This window comes from Pongo abelii, chromosome 8 (assembly GCF_028885655.2).
Source record: "Pongo abelii isolate AG06213 chromosome 8, NHGRI_mPonAbe1-v2.0_pri, whole genome shotgun sequence".
NCBI lineage: Eukaryota > Metazoa > Chordata > Mammalia > Primates > Hominidae > Pongo > Pongo abelii.
In genome coordinates this window covers 138,443,411-138,467,044 of record NC_071993.2, presented here as the reverse complement: position 1 = coordinate 138,467,044, position 23,634 = coordinate 138,443,411, and the positions used below count along the sequence as shown (strand labels likewise).

Here is a 23,634-nt window from a genome sequence, read left to right as displayed (position 1 = left end):
AAGTGGGCAAAGGACATGAACAGACACTTCTCAAAAGAAGACATTTATGCAGCCAAAAGACACATGAAAAAATGCTCACCATCACTGGCCATCAGAGAAATGCAAATCAAAACCACAATGAGATACCATCTCACACCAGTTAGAATGGCAATCATTAAAAAGTCAGGAAACAACAGGTGCTGGAGAGGATGTGGAGAAACAGGAACACTTTTACACTGTTGGTGGGACTGTAAACTAGTTCAAACCTTGTGGAAGTCAGTGTGGCGATTCCTCGAGGATCTAGAACTAGAAATACCATTTGACCCAGCCATCCCATTACTGGGTATATACCCAAAGGACTATAAATCATGCTGCTATAAAGACACATGCACACGTATGTTTATTGTGGCACTATTCACAATAGTAAAGACTTGGAACCAACCCAAATGTCCAACAATGATAGACTGGATTAAGAAAATGTGGCACATATACACCATGGAATACTATGCAGCCGTAAAAAATGATGAGTTCATGTCCTTTGTAAGGGTATGGATGAAATTGGAAATCATCATTCTCAGTAAACTATCACAAAGACAAAAAACCAAACACCACATGTTCTCACTCATAGGTGGGAACTGAACAATGAGAACACATGGACACAGGAAGGGGAACATCATACTCTGGGGACTGTTGTGGAGTGAGGGAAGTGGGGAGGGATAGCATTAGAACATATACCTAATGCTAAATAATGAGTTGATGGGTGCAGCACACCAGCATGGCACATGTATACACATGTTACTAACCTGCACATTGTGCACATGTACCCTAAAACTTAAAGTATAATAATAATAAAATAAAATAAAAAAAGAGCTAAAAGCAAAGAACTGTCAACTCAATATCCTTCAAGAATAAAAGAGAAATCAAAACATATGTAGATAAAGGAAAATGAAGATAATTTGTCAACAGGAGGCTAACCTCATAAGGATAGCTAAAGGAAGTTCTTGAAACAGAAAGGAAATGATGAAATAATAAATCTTGTAAAATCAGGAAGGAAGAATATGATAAGCCAATGTATGGGTACTATAATAGACATTCTTTCTCCCTTTGAGTTTTCTAAATTATGTTTGTCAGTTGAAACAAAAATTATAACATCTGATGTGACTCTACATGCATGTAGATGGAATATTTAAGACAATTATAATTTAATAGGAGAAAATGAAGAGGTGTAAGAGAGGTAAGATTTCCATGCTTTACCTGAACTGGTAAAATAAAAATATTGGTAGATTTTGATGTTATGTACATAAAATGTAATCCTTAGAGCAGCCAATTAAAAAGCTAAACATATATATTGAGTCAATATCACTGTAAGTAAATCAAATTGGGATTCTAAAAAAAATAGTTGAGTAACCCAAATTAAGTCAGGAAAGAGGAAACAGAGAAAGCTAAAACAGAGAGAACAAATAGAAAACAAGAAGCAAAGTGGCAGACAAGCCTTAACATATCAACAATTATATTAAATGTAAATGATCTAAATATACTAATTCTGAGACAGAGATTGGCAGAGTGGATTAAAAAACATGACCCAACTATATGCTGTCAGTAAGAAACTCACTTCAAACATATTAGAGTCAGATTGAAAGTAGAAAGATAGAAATGACACATTATGCAAAGATTAATCAATGAAAAGCAGGAGTGGATTTAGTAAAATCAAATAAAATAGGCTTAAAATTAAGAAAAATTCCAGAGCCAGAGAAGGATGTTATATAATGATAATAGGGTCAATGCACCAAGATAATATGGCTATTATTCTAAATGTGTATGTATCAAATAAGAAAATTGCAAAACATGTAAAGCAAAACCTGATAGAACTGAAAAGAGAAATAGACAAATCACAATTTGTCTTTAACAACTTCTCCCAACAACAGACAAGAAAATTAAATAAACTTCTCACCAACTGGTAAAGCAAACAAAAAGCAGCAGATATAGGAGAACTTAACACCACCTGACCCAAACCAATTAGACTCAACACCACTGCATAACCCAATTAAACCAATAGGTTTAATAGACATTTATAGCATATTTCATCCAACAACAGCAGAACTGACATTTTTTTCAAGTGTCCGCATAACATATACCAAAATAAACCATATCCTAGGCCTCAAAAATCTCAGTATATTAAAAGAATTGATGCCATGCATGTGTGTGTTCTTCTACCACCATGTAGGTGTGCTTTTCTACCACAATGAATTCAAGCTAGAGATAATAATAGGGAAATCAACAGACTCTTAGAAACAAAACAGCACATGTCCAAATAATCCATGGGTCAAAGAGAAAATCTGAAAAGAAAATTTTAAAAATACATTGAATTGAATGAGAATTACAATACAACATATTAAAATTTGCGAGACACAGCTAAAGCAGTGATGAGAATAAAATTTGCAGCACTAAGTACACAAATTAGAAAAGCAGAAAACTGTTAAATCAATAACATGAGCTCACATCTGAAGAGCCTAGAAAATGAAGAGTAAACCCAAATCCAGGAGGAGGAAGGCAATGACAAAAATAAAAGCAGAAATCCACAGACTTGCAAACAGAAAATGACAGAGAAATAAATGAAACATAGAGGTTTGAAAAGCTCTATAAAAGTAATAAACCACTAGCAAGACAGACAAAGGAGAAAGAGAGAAGATGTAAATTACCAATGTCAGGAATAAAACATGGAATATCACGACAGACCCTGAAGACATCAAAAGGATAATAAAGTCATACTAAGAACAACAATACATGCATGAATTTGACAACTTACATCAACTGGACCACATCATTAAAAAACACCAACTACCACAATTCACCCAGTATGAAACAACTAATTTGAATAGCCCTATAATCAGTAAAAAAAATAGAATTTATAACTTTAAAAACATCCCCAAAATGAATCTCCAGGCCTAAGTGGTTTTGCTAGAGAATTCTATCAAAACCACTAGAGAATTCTGTCAAAACTTTAAAGAAGAATGAATACTGATTATACTGACAATACCTGCCAAGGAATAGAATAGGAGAGAACTCGTCTTAATTTCATGAAGCTGTATAACCATTATACCAAATCTCTCTCTCTCTCTCTCTCTCACACACACACACACACACACACGCCCCAAACAAAACTTCCCAGAACTGAGTGTGAATTCAAGATTGCAAGATACATGAAAATATATGAAAATAAATTTTATTTCTATATACTAGCAATGAACACATGGTTATCAAAATTAAAATACAATACCATTTACAATTGCTTAAAAAATAAAATATTTGACCGGGTGCAGTGGCTCACGCCTGTAATCCCAGCACTTTGGGAGACCAGACGGGCAGATCACGAGGTCAGGAGATTGACACCAGCCTGGCTAACATGGTGAAACCCCGTCTCTACTAAAAATACAAAAATTAGCCGGGCATGGTGGCAGGTGCCCATAGTCCCAGCTACTTGGGAGGCTGAGGCAGGAGAATGGCATGAACCTGGAGGCAGAGCTTGCAGTGAGCCGAGATTGCACCACTGCACTTCAGCCTGGGCAACAGAGCGAGCCTCCATCTCAAAAAAATAAATAAATAAATAAAATAAAATATTTAAGGACAAATTTAACAAAACATGAACAGGACTTGTATGTTGAAAACCATACAGTGCTGATGAGAGAAATAAAACAAAGATCTAAATAACCATGTTCAGTGATTGGGAGACTTAACATAATCAAGATATCAAGTCTCTCCAAATTGATATACATGTTTAATGTAATTCCTATTAAAATTTCAACAAGATTTTTATAGATACATTTAAGACGAGTCTAAAACTTATGTGGAAGGGATAAGGGAAATAACTAATATAATTTTTAAAGAGAAGAAAGTGGGAGGAATTATTATACCTGGTTTTAAGATTTATTATAATTATATAGTTATAGTAGTTAGCAGTGTGGTATTGAATCAATGAAACAAAAGAGATCTCCAAACTTGATACACAGAGATTTCCCCAACTGATTTTTTCAACAGCTTTATTGAGATACCCATACAATGTATTAAAATTTGTGAGACACAGCTAAAGCAGTGATAAAAAAAGCACCATACAACTCATTTAAAATGTATAATCCCTAAGTTTTTAATATATTGACAGATATGTGCTACCATCGCTACAATAAAGTTCAGATGATTTTCATCATCTCAAAAAGAAGTCCCTAACCATTTAGCTGTCAGTCCCCATTACCACATCCCTGCCATCCCTAAGCAAACATTACAGATTTGCCCCGACATTTTATATAAATGGAATCCCATGTGCTCTTCTGTGATTGGCTTCTTTCACTTAGTGAAAGGTAGAATATTTCCAAGGTTTATCCATGTTGTGATATGTATCAGTACTTTATTATTTTCAAGGCTAAATAATACTCCAGGTATGGCTATAACACATTTTGCTCATCCATTCATCATTTGATGAACGTTTGGTTGCTCCCACCATCTTCCACCTACGTTTTCATCTGATGAACCCTTGATTATTTTCACCTACCTACATAATTTTTGACAAAAGCACAAAACCTATTCGATGTGGGAAAGAGCATTTTCAACAGATGTGCTGGAGCAACTGGACGTTTATAGGCAAAAGAAACAAAACTGGACATTGACCTATGTCTCACATTTTACACAAAAATTAATTCAAAATGAATCATGGATTTAATGTACAATGTTAGGGAAAATATATGAGTAAACTGTTGGGTATATGGCTAGGAAAGGAGTTCCTAAACTGGACACCAAAAGTATGAGTCAAAAAAGGAAAAAGAATAAAATGGACTGCATTAAAATTAAAATATTTTTCTCTATGAAAGACTCCAGAGGATGAAAAAGCAAGCTTCAGACTCAGAAAATATTCATAAATCATATCTTGCAAAGGATTATTATCTGAAATACATAGAGGATACTCAAGACTCAAAAGTTAGTCAAATAATCTTCTTAGAAAATGAACAGAGGTATAAAGAGACATTACAGCAAAGAGGATATAAAGATGGCAGAGAGGCAACAGGAAAAGATGTACAACATTATCACAAACTAGGGAAAGGCAAATGGAACCCACAATGAGGTAGCACTGCATATCCATCAGAATGGCTTAAAATAGTGGCAACAGTCAATGCACCTGAGGTTGAGGAGAAACTCTCTCTCATACCTCGCTGGTGGGAACGCAAAATGGTACAGCCGCTCTAGAAAGCAATCTGTCAGTTTCTTACAAAGTTGAACATGCGACTATCATACAACCAAGCAGTTGCTCTTCTAGACATTTTCCCCAGGGAAAAGAAAATTTAATGTTCATATAAAAATGTGTAGAAATGTTTATGGACACATTACTCATCATAGCCAAAAACTCAAAACAATCCAGATGTCTTTCAAAAGATAAAGGTTTAAACCGTGGTGTATCCTTATCATGGAATTCTTAGTAATAAAAAAAGAAGAAACCCCTGATGTATGAAACCACCTGGATTAAACTCCAGAGAATGATAAGGAGTGTAAAACTGAAAAGGTTACATTCTGCATTATTCCATTTATATAGCATTCTTGAAATCATCAAAATATAGAAATGAAGAACAGATTAGTATTCACTGGGGGTTAAGGAGGGCACGGGGGCTGGACTGAAGTGGACATTTCAGTCCAACATTAGGAATTTGTGGGGATGGAAACCTTCATTCTCTTGACCATATTAATGCCGATATCCTGGTGGTGATATCGACCTACAGTTTTGCACTGGGGAAACTGGATGAGGATACACTAGATCTTTCTGTATTATTTCTTACAATTGTTTGTGAATCCACAATAATTTCAAATGAAAGGTTTAATGTTTAAAAGCGTAAGACACTTGCTTAATGCTTTTAAGTGTTAACAGATAATGTCTCCCCTGTTAAATATCTATGCTTGTTTGTGTGAGATAAAGTTTGCATAGAGTGAAAGACAGAGATTGGAAGTGGAAACTGGTGAGTTTTGATAAACGTATGCGTCTGTAACCCCCATCCCACCAAGACACAGAGAACTCCCATCACTCCCTGAAAAGTCAGTCCCCCTTCCCATAGCAACCTCTGTTCTAATTTCTAGAAATACAGATGACTTTTGACTGTTTTTGGATTTAATAAAAATGGAATAATTCAGTATGTATTCTTTCAGGCTGGCTTCTTTCCCTCAACATAATGTTATACCAATCTGTGCTTCTTTAGACTCTTTTATTGCTGGGTAGTATTCCACTGTTTGAACATAAGACAATTCATTTCTCCATTTTCCTGTTGACAGATTCTTGGGATGTGTTATGGACTGAATTATGTCTCCCCCCAAAATTTGTACATTGCAATCTCAACCACAAGTACTGCAGAATTGAATGTAATTGGAGATAAGGTCTGTACACGGTGATGAAGTTCAAATGAGGTTGTTAATAAGGTGGGCCCTAGTCTAACATGACAGGTATCTCATAGGTAGAAGAGATCAGCACATAGGCAAGTACAGAGGGGATCCTGTGTGAAGACAAAGGGAGAAGTTGGACACCTGGAAGCCAAGGAGAGAGGACTCAGGAGAAACCAAGCCTGCTGGCACCTTGGCCTTGGACTTCCAGCCTCAGAACTTAGAAAATAAATTCCTGTTGTTTAAGCCATCCAGTTTGTGTACTTTACTATGACAGTTCTGACAAACTATTACGGGCTGTTACTATTTGGGGTCTTTTAAGACTAACTATGCTAAGACATTTTGTACAAGTTTTATTGCAGACATATGTTTTAATGCATCTGAGCTAAGTACCTCAGAGCGGAAGAGCTCATCACAGGACAGGTGCAAGTTTAGCAGTTTAACGTTACAAGAAACTGCCAAACAGATTTCCAAAATATTGGGACAATGCAACTCTCTCCTCTGCAATGTATAGGAGCTCTGGTTACTCCACAAGCCTCACTGGTATTGATACCATCAGTCCTTTTATTTTGTTTTTTTTTTTTTTAACATTTTAGCCATCCTTGTGGGTGTGAAATGACATTTTTCAGGGGTTTTTAATTTGCAATTTTCCTGGTGACTAATACTGTTTGGCACCTTTTAATATACTTACTAGCCATTTGAATACCTTATTTTGTGAAACAGCTAGTTGAGTCTTTTCTTATTGGGTTGTTAGTGTTTTTGTAATTGATTTATAGGAGTCCTTTCTATATGCCAGGCCCTTTGTCAGACATCTGAATTACGAGCTTTTTTTCCTCTTGGTTTGTGCATTGCTTTTTTTGTTTTCATAGCAGTGTTTTGCAAAGGGAGAAGCTCCACATTTTGTTGAAAGCTAATGTATCCGTTGTTCTTTTTACAGTTCAGGCTTTCCCTGTGTTGTGATATTTTTATCTGCTCCAAGGTTGGGAAGATTTTCAAGCATGCTTTCTTCTAGGGACTTATACATTTTAGTTTTTAATTTTAGTTCTAGGATACATTTTGCTTTACAGTCTGTATGTGGTATGAAGTAGGGGTTCAATCTTGTTGTTTCTTGTACTCTTATATTTTTATTCTAATCCCATTTGTTGAAAAGACCTTAAAATGTGTAATTTATTAACTATTTGTACCCTTTGCACTTGCATAATGTGTTTGAGAATCAGTATATCAAGTTCTATAAAAAAATCTTTCAATTGTTTTGATTGCATTAAAGTTATATATAAATTTGATTGCATTAAAGTTATATATAAATTTGGGACAAATTGGCAGCTTTAAAATATTGAGTCTTTCTATTCAAAAAATGCCTATTTCCCCACTTCTTAGTTTGTTTTTAAACATTTCAATAAACTTATAAAACTTTATCTTCAATAAATTGCACATTCTTGGTTAGATTACACTTTGGGGTCTCCCTTATCTTTTTTGTTACCATTGTAAATATTATATATTTTTACATTGTATGCTCCCTTTATTGCATGTATTACAGAAACACAAATAACAACTATATACTGATTTTTTAACTTGTCAAACTATTTTATTCATTATTTATTCTAGAAATACTAACAGGCATATTTAATTTGGCAGTTAAAATTTAATAAGTCTGTTTACGTCTCTCCAAATTTATGTGCTGTTTTTGTCCAGCACTTTAGTCTTAATTTTTAACCCCGCAGAGTATTCCTTCATTGTTGTTTGCTCATAGATCAAGGCAGATTCATATTTTGACATATTTAGTGCTTTCTTTGCTCACTATTCTTGCAGGCATCTGACTTTTCTCTTAGGATGATTTTTTTTTTCTTTCTCTAGAACTGCATTATGACGTTAGTTAGTGAGAATCTGTTGGAGTAAATCTGTTTTTTTATCTTTTCACCTCTTTGTTTTGCCTTTGCCTTTGTATTCTACAGATGTTGGGTACTGTGTTGAACATTTATTTAAAAAGGTAAACTTAGTTACCCTCTTGTGTGTATCTTCTGTGTACTTGCAGATTTATGTATTCATCTGGCTATACTAACAGTTATTAAGAGAGCTATATTAAAATCTACCATTATGATGATGAATTTGTCTACTTTTAAAAAATTCTGCTCATATTTATTTCATATATTTTAAGGTTCTATTATTAGGTACATGCACGATTAGAACACTTACATCTTCCTGTTATTTTATCATGTGCTGCCCTCTTTAATCTCAAATAATGTTTTTTTCACTAAAGTATACTTGGTTTGTTGTTAATATACATACAGCAGCTTTCTTTTCCTAGTGTTGTGTGTAGAGCTTCCCCCAGTGTTACTGAGATCCTATGCAAATCTTTTATGTGGGGCCCCTGTCTAGTGAAATGATTTGATTTTAAAATGTGTCAGAAGATCCAGGGGTCCACCTGGGGTGTCATCATCTATCCCTGAAGACCTAGAATGAGGAGGAGAGCAGAGGGACACACCCACTGGGTGATTCTCTGAGCAGCGCATGGGGATCCTTCCACACTCACTGGGTGAGTCTCTGAGCAGCGCATGGGGATCCTTCCACACTCACTGGGTGAATCTCTGAGCAGTTCATGGGGATCCTTCCACACTCACTGGGTGAATCTCTGAGCAGTGTCCTGGGGATCCTTCCACACCCGCTGGGTGATTATCTGAGCAGTGTCCTGGGGATCCTTCCACACCCGCTGGGTGATTATCTGAGCAGTGTCCTGGGGATCCTTCCACACCCGCTGGGTGATTATCTGAGCAGTGTCCTGGGGATCCTTCCACACTCACTGGGTGATTCTCTGAGCAGCAAGTGGGGATCTTTCCACACTCACTAGGTGATTATCTGAGCAGTGTGCTGGGGATCCTTCCACACTCACTGGGTGAGTCTCTGCACAAGGGGATTCTTCCCAGTGTCCAGACACCATTTCCTCCTGTTCAGGTCCAGAAATCCCTCTTCATGTTCTTTATCATCAAGTGCACCATTCCTGGCTGATTTCATATCTCCCAACATGACAAAAAGTGACCACCCTGTTGTGACTCACAGTGGCAGGGCCCTTGGGATCCTGTTCGCAGGAGACCCTTTGGGTCTCCTGGCCTCTGCAGCGCTGATGGTGTCGGCGTGGCGCCCACTATCTCTTGACTCCAGGAGCCTCGTCCTCAGCACTGACTTCATCAGAGCCTCCCAAAGACTGTGTCCTTGCTTCCTTGATGAAAGCCACGAACCATGTCTCCAGAGAATGCAGGAAATGAAACGGGCTGGGCTGAGGATGAACCACGTCTCCAGAGAACGCAGGAAACGGGCTGGGCTGGGAAATCTCCACACTTGCGGAACCTGGGGGCTTGGGCTTGGCATCAATTCTGGAAAACGTTTGGTCATTCTCTCTCTGTGTAGGGCATGTCTCTTCTCTCTCAGCTCGTCTGTGGCTCTCTAGACATTTCCCAGCTCTTCTTACCTCAGTCTCCATGTTCTTCATCTTCACTTTCACGTTGCCCAAACGCTTTCCCTCTGTGGGATGTTTTTTGAATAATTCCTTCAAATCTCTCTTCTAGTCCATTTATCACCTCTTCAATCATGTCTAATCTACTTTTTAATCCACACATTGTGTTCCAAACCTCAACACTGCATCTTTCATTTCTAAAAGGTGTATTATATTCATTTACAAACTCACTTGGTTATTTTTAGAAATTCTCATCCTTCCATCCTAACTTTAACGTAGTTTAAAATATTTTAATACACCCTTCAAAGAGCACACTAAAACTTTTAAATTATATTTAAACAAATCAAACACACACATTGATACCCCGTGTCCTATAATCCTAATACCATTTGTCTTCTGGAGTCTGATCCTTCCGTTTTGATTTTTTCCTGTAACCCTCAGTCATGGTGGCCTCTTTCCTCCTCGAGAGCATGGCTTCTGCTCTCGAATATGAATGTGTCCCTTTGATCTGTTTCTATGGAGTCTCTTCGGACACTGGATTTGAAATGTGTCCCTGCAGAGGTTTTCCATTCCTCATTGTCAGCTGCCTGGGGCCACTTCCCACCAGGGACCCCTTCAAACCACTTTTTTTTTTTTTTTTTTCACACAGGTAGTGTGAACACTGACTCCAAAATCACATGTGGACGGTCTGTGGCTCTTCATTTTGCAAGGAGGCTTCTCCCTCCGCCCAGTGCTGGGCGTGTTTCCTGTCTTCCTTTGTGGAGCATTTTCTCCCAGCCCACAACAAGGATGCTGCTTTCCTGGGATCCTGGGGGTCTCCCGGGCACCCTCCTGCCCTGGCAAGGGCTCGGTCACCAGGCGCTGGCACCTGCACGGATCGGGTGGGTTAACGTGGGAGTCTCCCGGGCAGCCTCCAGGTCTGGACACGGGTTCCCCAAGATGAGGGCTCAGTCACCAGGAGCTGGCACCTGCGCTGGTTGGATGGAGACTCTGCTTCTCTGCCTCTTTACTGTAGGTTTTCTCTCAGGATCTCCTCTTCTTCTTGGCCAATTCAGCCCTGCGCTTTTTAAACATTGTAACCGTATCATTGAAAAACTGCTTCACACTGGAAAGGTTTTTCAACACATGTACCTGATAAGATCCTCATTCAGCAAGGGCATATAGGAGTGCCAGTCTGTCATGTCCCAGATTCTGAGGACACAGCCACACCCTGCCATGTGCAGCTCACATTTCAGTGATTCTCAGGGCAGGACAGGAGGGGTTTCTGGACGGCCCGGACCGCTAGCCTGCCCCTGCCTTTCTCTCCTCCCTCCCGAGTGGCAGTCAGGGGGAGTGGCTGCCTGAGCACCTGCCTGGGCTCCCCTGCTGGGAGGGGGAAGAGAAGAACGAGGCTCCCCTCCCAGCAGGAGGAAGGGCATGTGGTGACCCAGCTGGCTCCTGGAACTGTAGAGAAGTAAAACTAGGACAAGGATATGGAAAAATATCTTTGGAAGTGGTATGAGTGGAAGGATAAGAGAAATCCTCTCTCTTTCCTCGTTCTGAAAAAGTTAGGGGAGAAGCAGGCACCCGATAGGCAGGGAAGGGGCGGCAGAGCCGTGGGACGTCGGACTCACTGGAATTCAAACCCGCCAGGAAAATGGATTAATTCATCTACTTTAAAAAAAAATTCTGCTGATATTCATTTCATATATTTTAAGGTTCTATTATTAGGTACATGCACGATTAGAACGCTTACATCTTCCACATCTTCCTGTTATTTTATTATGTGCTGCCCTCTTTAATCTCAAATAATGTTTCTTGCACTAAAGTATACTTGGTTTGTTGGTAATATACATAAACCAGCTTTGTGTAGCTGAGGCAGGAGTTTCAGGCCCCGTTAACTTCCTTGACTGCTGCAGCCCACTTTCCTCCAAGGCTGCCTGGGCCCCGAGATGGCCAGGGTGAGCTACACAAGGCGCCGTGTCTGGCGCCTGGAATGCAGGCAGTGAGCAGGTTATTGCTAAAAATCAGAAAACTCGGTCCTGCTCAGCCCTGCGGGGCTGCTTTCGGGCTGCCCTGAGGGCAGAGGAGCCTCCCAGGAACAGGCTCTCTCCCTCTATTCATTCCCTGTGTTTAGTCAGAAGGCTTTGGGGAGAAGGTGCATAAGAGGGAGGCTTTCTCCTCCCACCTCTTTATTGAGATGCGGTGTGGCTGTCGCTTCCTTTGAGTGTTTCGCTTTCCCAAATGCAAGCAGGCGGACTTGCAGAAAGGCAGGTGCTGGGACCTGCTGGGAAGAGGCTGCAGCCCCCACGCTGCACTCCTTGTGGACTCACCCCAGGCGGCTGTGGCTGGCTCTGGCAGGGACAGGACCTTTATATGTGATAGTCCGCAAGGGTGCCCTCTCTTTCCAAAACCAGTTTGTCCAGCAGTGACTGGTCCTCTTCTTGCTGATACAAGGAAGAGTACTGCACTGGGCCCGGGGCCCAGGATCCTGGCCCCACCTCAGCTGCCTGAGTGGCCTTGGGTGCCCCAGGCCAACCCCTTGGAGCAGCAGCAGGGGTTTGTTGACAAGCCAAGGGTCCTAAAGCTCCTGCAGCTCCCCTACCTGTGGGTGGGCTTCAATCCGGTGTGCAGCACTCTGGCCCACAAAGATGAGGCCTGTGGCAGCTGCCAGCCTCAGTACCAGCCTGGGGCTTGGCTCTGGGATGCATGAGGCTGTGTCTGGTTGGGTGAAGGGAACTCTTCTCTCAGGATAAAGAGCATGGGATGCAACAGGCTTCACTCTCTTCCCTGTCCTGGACATTTTACATTTTACATTTTTCTTTTCTTTTCTTTCTTTTTTTTTTTTTTTTTGCCTTTTTCTCTGACTATGCTGAGGAAAAGTGTTCTCTCCTAAGGCCCCAGAGAGGTGGTCGAGGCTGGCACACCCTGGACCTGGCCCATGGACTCCCAGCTCATAGGAGAGGCCGATCCTTATGATCTGTCTGAGGGCTTGGAAGTTGGAGCCACTGGGAATCTTCCCTCAATGGTGTAAGGACGTCTTATGGGCTGGCTCTTGTGCAGGGAGGGGTCTGGCTCTTTGCTGGAGTCCTTCCCACCCTGTCTGGTTTCACAGAAGCCACAGAGCAGGTGATTCAGCTTGAGATGGCCCCACTGCCCTCCCAGATCCCTGTGAAACCCTATCCTCTCTCAGGCCCCACGGTCTCATGGGCGTATTTCTATTTTACCACTTAGCTCCTTAGATAATCAAAACTCTTGCCCCGTCTAATTCTGAACATGGAAAAAGGTCAGAAGTCAGATGCCCCAGGGACTGGTCCCAAGGCAAGCATATCTCAATGTATTTATTAATGAGCTGGAAGAGTCAGAGGAAAGGTTAAGAGGCAGAATTCGCTGAATGCACAGAATTATTCAAGTTAACTCCTCAGGAAAGACTATCTTCTATGAAATTCTATTTTTTTCTTACCCTAAGACTATTTTATCAAGGTGAAAAATATTAAGACAATCAATGGTGCAGAGAACATACTTAGTCTCCTCTTTTTTTGTTGAGACAAAATTTACTAGTGAGAGTAGAGATGTAGAGATTGGGGTTTAAAGGATTAGGATTGCTACATCCAGAGTTGCCACCTCTTGGGAATATGCGCAGCTCCACAGTCACAGATGTGATTCCAAAGAGAAGGGAAGAGTGGGAGCGTGTGCAGAGGACTAGTACAGATGTGTCATCGGTCACCAGGTGTCCCTACCACCTCGGCAACACTCTGATCCTTTGGTCTCCTTTCCTAGAAAGCCTGGGCTCTGGGAGGCTGCTTGAGTCTGAATCCCAGCCCCCACTAAGGATCAGCCTCGGAGTCCTGGGCAGATTGCCAAATTTCTCTTTGCCTCAGTTTCTCATCCTTTAAACAGGCACAGGAACATACCGTCTTCATCGCACTTTGGGATGGATTTAGTGAAATGATGTGTGTAATAGCTTAGGCTAATTTCTGGCTTCTGTGTGCATGTCTAATGACCACGAGCCACATGGCCCTTCATCTGCACATGTCATGACCAAATGTTAAACCAAGTTCTTGGGGACTCCTGCACACACAGAGGGAGGGCTTCACCCCGGCCTGATGAGGCCCATCGATAGCTGGGTCTGCTGAAGGAACACCTCTTCCACTCTTATTCTTTGTGCTCTGAGCTCCCATCCACAGCACACACTGTGGGCCGAATTGGGGCATTGATAATCCTATGGTACAGCCAGGCTGCCCCACGGGCACTGCTAGCTTAGATGCTACTGGCAGAATGGGAGATGTGGGTATATCTTTAGAATTCTGATCAGCTCAAGCACAGGCTGCAGAAGCTGAGCTACCAGAAATGTCCAGACCACTCTCTCGTCCTTTTGGTGCCTCTAAAGAAATGTGTTTGGGGTTCAGTTGTGAACTCAGACCCTGTGCATTGGAGATTTGCTAATTTGAGCCTGGTGGGAATCTGCCCCTCCACTGTTTGGGGGCTGTAGGGTGATAACGGTCTCCTAGCAGAATGGAATCCATGTGCAGAGGAGGCTGATTGGCTTCCAGAGAGAAACAGACACTTTGCAGAGCACGTTCTGCCAAAGCTTCCACCTGCTCAGAGCAGGCACAGCAGGCTTCTCCTTGGCCATGGGGGGCCTTGTGCTCCTAGTTTTGTCCTCAAACAGTGAAACTGTGTTAAAAACACACTCGATCATTGACAGTACCCCCAAGTCGGACCAGGCCACTTTTCTTCTTGAATTATTCCCAAACAATGGGTTTGTTGTCACCTGCTTCCCAATTGCAGCCCCTCTTAGGTGTCCGGGTGTGACATCCCCACAGAGTGATGGAACTTGGAGGCAGGGAGCCGCATCGCCATCTTAGCTCCAGATAAGAAATCAGGCAGGGGCACCTTGCAGCGGGACAGATGGGAGCAGGGCTAACACAGTGGCTTCATCCGCATGGGATCTGCAGGCTCCTGCACCAGAAGCTACTACATGGGAGTAGAGATGTTGTTTGTGTCAAAATGGGAAGTTTGTGTGTTTTCTGACTGGTAAATCCTGCTTAACATGAATCAGTGCAGCTTTCTAGTTGTTTGCACAAGGTTTGTAGAGAAAATGCAAATGATTTCATGTAACCAAACCCCACAAATCATGCCACCATATGTGTGCAGTGAGCAGGAGGCAGAGGAATTGCATGGCTGTCTGAATGCCCTGCACCACGCCACGTCCTTTCTCCTCCTTTTAAGTTCCGTAAGTCATCTTCGGATAAGATTAAAGACCCCCGTCCCCTCCTCTAGCAGCCGGATGCTGCCAGGCAGTAGTGAGGCAGTAAAGGGCACAGGGAGCAGTTGTGGGTGAAGGGGGCAGGCTCAGGGTGCCCCCCTCAGAGCCAGGAGCTCGTCCTTCAGCCTCTTACCTTCCTGCCCCCTCCCCACAGGCTTTTGCCCTTCCTTCTCCTCTTCCCTCTCCCTCCCACCTCCCTGCTTTCCCAGGTATTCCCAGGTCTAAGGAGCAGAACAAATGAGGGAGTGGGCAGAGGCTGGGCTTTGCTAGGATCATCCTCAGGCTGCCTTGATGTGACTCTCACAAAGGTACTCTCACAAAGGTACCCTCACAAAATCCACCCTCTAGGTGGACACATCCCTATACTGGGCGTGGCTGGGCAAGTGGCCTGGCTGGACCCCGTCCTCCCCTTGGCTAGGAAACCCCTACAGGGCGCACCTGCAAAACCTCGCTGCACTTCTGTTGGGTGGACGTGGACATAAGGCAGTTTCCTCTTGGATTCATCCATGGGGTTCAGGCATGAGCTTCCCAGGGATCCTGGCCTGGGTCTTCCCTACAGCATGAGGGTTTTTCTGTGCCCTTCCTTGAAAATTTATTAACTTCTTACAGTGTGCAGTGGAAGAGAAGAAGGAAGAACACATGGTTCTTGCCATCCAGGGCCTCTCCACCGAACCAGACAGAGGGGCACATGTGTGGCAAGACCCTGGCAGAGTGAGGGCCTTGGGAGGTGTCTTATGGAGGGTGAAGGATGCGAGGGCAGGTAGTGGGAGGAAGAGTGGCGATTGGAGAGTGGAGGGTGGGAGGTAGGGGATGAGAGAATAGGGGCATGGAGGGTGGAGGGCTTGGTAAAGAGAGGAGCTTTGTTCCCACCAGGGGCTCAATCTGGACCTGAGCATCCCGGGAGCCACAGCCCAAGCCTGGGGTGTCTGGTTTCATCACAGTCACACCAGCCCCATGCAACCTCTGCCCACTCCATGATTTGGGACATTTCTTGTATGTCTCACAGATGATCTATAGATAGGTAGACAGGTAGGCTGATTAACTTTTCTACTTAAAAATAGAATATGTAATTATTTTCACTTCAATTAATATTCTTCTGTAATAATACTTTCACAGCAGAGAGTATTTTATCATATAGATATCTTATCATTTATATCACCAGCCTTTGATTATAAATAGTTAATTTTTATACTACAAGATAAATATTCTAACATATTCAAAAATAAATTGTTAACATTAAATGTATCCCTGGATACGCTGGTAACCAGCCTGTTCTCATTTCAAGATCCTTGTCCTAACTATATCTGCAAAGTCCGTTTTTTCGACACAGTTATAGAGTAGACAGTTTTTTTCTTTCTTTTTTTTTTTGAGGAGGACACAGTCAACCCACCATGGTGAGTCTGTGGCCAGCATCCTGGACTAGAGGAGGAAGCGGAGAGCCTGGGCAAGTTGCCTCATGAAGAGGGTCAGGCCTCAAGAGGACCTCGAGGTTGGGGCAGAGGGGAAGGGGGACGTTTTGGGGCTGGCGACTGCTGGAGCCTGAGCACTCCACGGGGAAAGTGAGGCGTGTGAGGAAATCCTGAGCGGGGCTGTTCTGTAATTGCATTTCTGAGTGCTGAAGACTGAAGGAAGTTTGGTGCCTCTTTCAGGTATGTCTGTCAGGGGAGGTGGAAGAAATGTGTTCGGAAATGTCACCAGGGTTTGGGTAGCAGCATCATGAGCAGGCAGGGACCCAGGAGCCCTGCCTCCACTGGGTCTGTCCAGGCAGCAGTGCTACCCAAAGCCTGAGGGCCAGACCAGCGAGAGCTGCACCAGGCAGCAGGCAGCGACTGTGCGGGGAGCCTCAGGCTGGCAGAGGGACAGGGCGCTGGGAAGTGGGCTCCATGGAGCTCACTGTCCCTCAGCCAACATGAGCTGCTCCGTGCACACATGGGCTGGGCCCCAGAAAGGCCGGAGAGCTGCTTCAGAGGAAGGGATTCCTGAGGGCCAGGGAACATGCATTTCTAAACATAAAGACTCTTATGAAGATACACAGCCAAAGTGGACCTGAACGCAGCATGTGAGGCCAGGGGGCTGCCGGCTCCAGCCTGTAGCTGCCCTGGAAGGAAAACAGTGAGTGCGTGGAGGCCGGGGAGCCCCAGGACCCGGAGGGTACAAGCCGGGTAGGCAGAGGCGCAGGCCAAACAGGCAAGGGGCTCTCCGCAGCTGCCTTTTTCCTGCCTGACTCCATGTGGGGGTCCCTGTCTCTCAATTATGAATGCAGGTACACATTGTTTAAACAAACTGGCCACAAGCTACTCATCTGCCTTGGTGAAGGCTTGAGGGGAGCAATGTGCACTCAGCGCCTGCTCTGCACCTGCTACTGGGTGGCTCTTTTCACAAGTGTGGTCCTTCGAAAGTTGCAGAAAGTTGGCACAGTGGATGCGAATCCACACGACGACAGGGTGCCCCGACCTGACAGGGGGTGCGAATTCACATGACAGGGTGCCCCGACCTGAACCTCCGTCTGTCCTCAGTGGGGTATTTGCTCTGCTATTGGTAAGCGGGTTCTTCTAAGATTTTTAAATAATGTGGGGAAATGTTTATGCTGTGATACTGAGTGAAAAATAAGATTTAAGGTTATATATAGTACAGGCTGCATTAAAGCTATTTATTATAAAATGCAATTTAATATAAAATGTAATACTGTATTACAAGATGCAATATATTATTCATACTATACACACACACACACGTATACACGTTAGAGAGACAGAGAAGTGAGGAGAAAAAATGATTGTAGAGAGGTCACCGAAAGGTTAGCACTGCTTCTCCCTGAGGGGTTCTGACTCATAATGCTCTGCAGTGTTTTCCAGATATCCTACAGTAACACACTGATAACAAAAATAACAATAATAACGGCCTTTATCAGACAAGCGTGCTCCTGCCTGCCCCGGCTGCCTGCGGGCCCAGTGTATCTCGCTCTCTCTTTCACTGGGAGCCTCACTTCCCATCACTTAACTCCATGAGTGGCCTCTCCTTTTCCCACTGTGTGCTTGCCTGGGATCCCATCCACATCTTAGATCACAATCACTACGGACAGCTGCCACTCTCGATTTTTGTGTTAATTTCAGTTCTGTGGCTCCATCCAAGACCTTGCTCCTGAACTCCAGGCTGAAGTTTTCAACTGTGAGGAGCGTAAGTCTTTCCAGGTGGCCTTGGAGCCCTCCAGGTCAGCACGTCTTCGCCAACCTCTTGGCCCATGGTGCATCCCAGAGGGCTCCTCATCTCTGAGCACAGACTTTCCAGGCTCTCCCCAGTCTCACAGAACGGGGGGAGCCACTCTCACACCCTCCTCCTCCTCACCCTGCACTGAGTCAGGTGTCACTCTGCCGATTCCTTCTCTGGGTCCTCGCTGGCATGGCTTTCATTCAGGGCCTTATCATCACGCAGCTGGCGAGTGTTCAGAAAGAAGGAGTTGGTCTGATTGGCAATTGCTTTGGAAAGAAGTTCTGGCAGCGTGGGCGGTGGGCGTTGCAGGGAACCACCGAGGTGATATGCAGGGCCTTGACCTCCCTCCTTTTTCCCTGGTGTTTACTTTAACTCTGCAGGCTTGGAAGGAAATGTTTTCATCTCTCCCATTTTGGGATTCTATTAGGTTTTACTTAGAAAAACAAAATAAAATAACTTCCAAAAGGAAAAAAAAACCTTCTATAGGCTTCAAAATCTTATTCCACTGATGTCTCTGAAATCTTCCACATGATTTTTTCCGAAAGGTAATAAACAATCGGGAACTCATTAGCACATGTAGGTAATTCACACGTTTTCCCTGCTGTGGATCTCCTCTTCCTAGGTAATATCCTGTCTCAGCTTAGCAGGAAATTTCTGCTGGTTTTGCCCAAATAACATGGAAAGACTTAAGGTTGTTTTTATTGGATAGGAGAGCTGGAGACTAGACTGTACATAAGATGCTTTATAAAGCAAATTTCTCACTGATTTTTACAGGGAGAAAAAGGGCAAGTTTATGGGGTGCCAGCTACCTGTCTGCCCAGGGCTGACCTCTGGGGGCACTCACAGGGAGGCAGATGTGCCTGCCAGCACACATCTCTCTGGCAGAGAGTCTCAGCTCAAAGCTAGACATTCACTTGGCTTCTGGTTCCCAGGAAGAAGGTGGCATCCTGCTTGTTTGTGTGACAGCTGTCTTCTTTGCATCTTCTCTGCCTTTGCTCTTTCAACCATCCTCAAGATGTACAAATGACATTTGCAGAACCGGTTCATGGAGGGAGTCCTTCTAAACAATCATTGAAATGAGTGTGTCTATGAGGGGGCTTCTCCTATCCACGAGGGTGTAGAAGGTTCCCGGGTTAAATGGGATGAGAGGCAAACCTTGAAAAGAATCTGATGGAAATGAGAGCCAGGAGGAGGGGGAGAAGCCCTGTGCTGGGTCCTTGGCCCTAGCAACGATTAGTGGAAATGGCCATGCCTGCGTCGTTGAGGGCTGTTTTCCCATAATTTAGCACACCGAGTGGTACAGAAAAGGGCTTCCAAGCATTGTCATACAAAAGGAGAGTCAAGCTTGTGTCAGGAAATAGCAAAAGAGTTTAGGCTGCTTTGTGGTTGAGTCAAGAGTTGCTTTCGACTTTCCAGCTCTTCTTCAGAGCCAAGTAGTGGCTCAAGGGGTCCTGAGCTCAGAGCATCAGGAAGTCCATAGGGGTGCTGGCAAAAACTGACTTCAGCAGAACCCTTTCTAGGACAGTGGGGATGGTGCTGGGATTCCCCAAAGGAGTGCTACAGCTCCCACAGACTGTGGCCAACCCTACCTTCCCAGGAACCTGGGGGCCACACACGCGAAATCCTGCTTTTGCAGAGAACAGCATGCAAGCCAGGCACCAGCACCCCTGGCCTTCTGTCTTTGCCTCCAAGCAGAAGGGAGGAGAATCTCCTGTTCAAAAGGGACCATGCGGTGGGGGAGGCAGGGGGTGGCAGGGGCATGTGAGCCTGCCTGGAGAGGCCTCCCCAATATCCTGATCTGGCTCTGACCATTAAACTAACACATTTATAACACATGTGCACATACTAATATATGCACATAAATTAAGGGTGTAAGTGAATAGTAACAGCCTTCTAATCTGCAGAGCTTTCTGATTTTAGGTGAATAAAAAATATGCCAGTACTTTCGCATCAAAGAGAGAGATAAACTTGCTAATTGAAAACTGGTTTTCGTGGAGGAAAATATGGAGGCGCCAGCTATGTAAATCAGCATATGCCCAGATCTAAAAGAAATCATGCCAGGCCAAGAGGAAATTAAGCAAATCAGGATAATGAGGAAACAACCCTAGACGCAAATCAAAAGCACTCGGGTGCTTTAGTCCATCTCAGGAGGTTGGCAATGGACAGGTGGGAGGTGATGCGAACACGTGTTTGGAGTACCAGGCGTGTCTGTGCCGGTAGGTGGGTGGGTGCCTGCTCTCCCACCCAGGTCAGGGAGGGTTTTTCATGCAAGTTCTTAAATGCATGGATCATAATGCTGCCTTTTGCATCCAGAAAGCCCCTTCAAATGCCTCTAACAAGCACTGGTCTCGCGCTGGCATTAGCTGTGCTTGGGTCTCCTGGGTTTAGCGACCTAAGGGGTTTACAGTGCACGGAAGTCTCTGCCCAGCTGTCAGCGCGCGTCTCCATGGGCTGCACTGAAGCTGTGGCCCGGGATGGGGAGGCGGCTGGCGGCCTCCGAAGCAGGGTCTACAGCGGGGGAGGGCGAGCGCCGTCTGGCGGTGGCTGCGCGTGGCCAGTGCGGACCCAGGCTGGTTCAGCCGGCGCTGCCTGCGTGTGGTCCGGGCGGAGCGAGGGTCCTCGGAGCCCGGTTCTGTCCTGGGTCCCAGGAAGTTCGGCGTGCAGCGTCAGAGGCCGCGTGTGCTGGGGGAGGGAGGAGTACAGACTGTGCCTGGGGGCATCCAGGACGAATTCACAGAGGGGTGGTCCTGCCCCACCCAGGGGGTGTCGTGGGCAAAGGCCCTGGGGCCACCTGCATGGTGCCTTGGAGGGCGTAGGGCAGGAGCCGCCGAGGCCAGCGGGCCACTGTGGGGCGCGGAACTCTAGACCAGGCACCCGCGGCTCAACTTCCGGGCCAGGAGACCCGTAGGGGCCTTACGAACGTGTTTGGCCCATTTGTGCAACAGAAATCCGCCCGCGCCTAGCAGCGTCCGGGGCCGCCTGCGCCGGATCCGCAGCCCAGTACCCTCCCGGCCCCGCGCCCTGGACTCCGAGGAGGCCAGGTAGAGAGCGGCCCGCGCGGTCCCCGTCTGCGCCCTCAGCCCCGCGCTGGGCAGCGGGACATGCCTGGCTCCGGCGCCGCCACCTCGGCTTCCGCTGGCCCCTGAGTGCGGAGCCCGGAACCTCCCTCGCGGTGCGCTGGGTCCCCGAGGGCCAGAGGCCACCAGGGGGCCGGCTTCGGCGGGAGCCGAAGGGCGCGCCCTCGGCCCTCTCCCACCCACGTCCTCCGCGGCCGCCCGGGTCCAGGGGCGCAGTGGGGAGGAGACTTGGGCCAGGGCCAGGGAGCGCGAGGGCGGGGCGGGGTCCGGCGGGGAGGGGCGCGGGCGGGCGGGGACCGGGGCGGGGGCCGGGTCCGGGGGCGGCGGCGGCGCGGGCGGGAGGAGGAGGAGGAGCTCCCCTCGCGGGGCAGGGGCGGAGCGAGCGGCCGCGCCGCGGAGCCAAGTGAGTTCGCTCCGGAGCCCGCGCCGCCGCCGGCCGAGCATCTCGGGCGCCCGCCGCCCCGGCCGCCGCCGCCAGCGCGGGGATGTAGGATGCAGGCGGGCGCTAGGTTCCAGCGGCGGCGGCGGCAGCTGCAGCAGCAGCAGCCCCGGCGGCGGCAGCCTCTCCTCTGGCCGATGGACGCAGAGCCGCCGCCGCCGCCGCCCTGGGTCTGGATGGTGCCGGGCTCGGCCGGGCTGCTCCGGCTCAGCGCGGGGGTCGTGGTTCCCCCGGTGCTGCTCGCCTCGGCCCCGCCGCCCGCGGCCCCGCTGCTCCCCGGTCTCCCCAGCTGGCCGGCCCCGAGCGAGCCGGTGCTCCCGCTGCTGCCGCTGCCCTCTGCGCCAGACTCCGCCGCCGCCGCCGCGCACCCCTTCCCCGCGCTCCACGGGCAGGTAACGTGTCCCCGTCCCGCCTCCGCCCGGGTCGCCGGCTCCCCAGCCCCTGGGCGCGCCCTGCCCGGCCCGGCTCTGGCCTCCGGCTCGCGCGCCCTCCTCCCCGGCGGTCCTCGCCGCCCCAAACCCTCAGGACGCAGCCCGGCAGCCGTGCCTCGGCGAGAAAGTTCATGCTTGGACGCCCGGCTGTCCACCTCCGCAGCTTTGGCAGGTGCCTCCGGGTGTCTGGACGGAGCCGTGGAGGGACCCGCCGCCCAGGCGCGCGTGGGGACCGCAGGGAACTCGTGCCAGGCCGGGGGTCACTGTCCACCGCAAGGTGCTGAAGTGGCTCCGTGGCCGCCGCGGGCCGTGGCTGACATCGCGGAGAAGTTAGGACTTTCACAGTCTCTGCCAGACTTGAAAGCAAGCTGGAAATCGATAGCTGTTTCAGATTCTAATCTGGTTTGGATTTTCCCCCTTTCATTTGAAAATAGACTCAGGGCAATGCTTAAGAGAATTCCAGCGGATGGAAGTGGCCGGGAAATCCTGCCTTCGGTACTGAGAGATGCTACCGGAGATTCCCCTGCCCCAGGCCTGCTGGAGTCCACCACATTCGCTAATGCCACACTGCACTTTCGAAGAGTTTGGCTTTTAAGACGTGGAATTAAAAAGAAAAAGTGACTGAACCTTTGATAAATGGTGCAGCAGAGCTAGGCGGGCTGGTTTGGGCAAGATTCATTGTCAGCTAACTATGCAGATGCATTTAAATCAGGGAATAGCGTGCATTTTATTCCAAGGATTGACCTCATTAGCATATTCAAATGGTGTTATGTTAGAATACACCATTTGATTAATTTAATTCCAATATTATCTTGTGAGCTTTTCTAAAAGATGTCGTTAAACTCCTGCTAAATTGGTCTTTAGACTTAGTGATACATCACATATGCAGCGCTGGATATTGTATTTTTATGTGTGATGCAGTTTATTTTGGATTTTATTCAATAAACGTTGGTAGTTTTTGCCGTATTTTGGAGGAGTGTTATATCAGAGTGCTGCCACTAGAGGTATATGATGTCAAGGAACTACATTTTTAAAATTCTGTTTTAAAAAACTGCATTTTTTCACTTGTATAAATTTAAAATAAAATTTAAAAAACCTTAGCATTAATCTTTTAAATATTTGTATGCTACCCATCTTCTGTAAAGTAAGAATATGGAGAACCAGAAGAACATTTTCACGTAACAGGAACATCACAAATGCTTTTACGATTTTAAAACAATAGGTACTGAAACGTTCCATGTCATTGAGCAGTGCATTTTATTAGTGCCTTATGAGGGCTCAGTTATTTTAATTAGAGAGACGGTGTCCTGAATTACCAGCCCCTTCCCATGACTGATGTTTTATTCTGTGCATTGAGATCTTCAACTTATGAGATGCTTAGATTTTTTTTTTTT

General features: G+C 45.9%; 1 protein-coding gene across 2 annotated transcripts in view; it reads left to right on the top strand.

The window, feature by feature from the left end:
- Positions 1 to 21,775: 21,775 nt before the first annotated feature.
- TCERG1L (transcription elongation regulator 1 like) overlaps positions 21,776 to 23,634 on the top strand; it is a 228,086-nt gene continuing 226,227 nt past the window's right edge. The window contains exon 1 of one of the 2 annotated variants that reach the window (XM_009245942.3): positions 21,776 to 22,201. In XM_009245942.3, coding sequence (XP_009244217.3) covers positions 21,863 to 22,201 — 339 coding nt within the window. In that variant the 5' untranslated portion in view covers positions 21,776 to 21,862. The remainder of the gene's footprint in view (positions 22,202 to 23,634) is intronic. The other variant, XM_054523071.2, reaches the window with a different exon arrangement.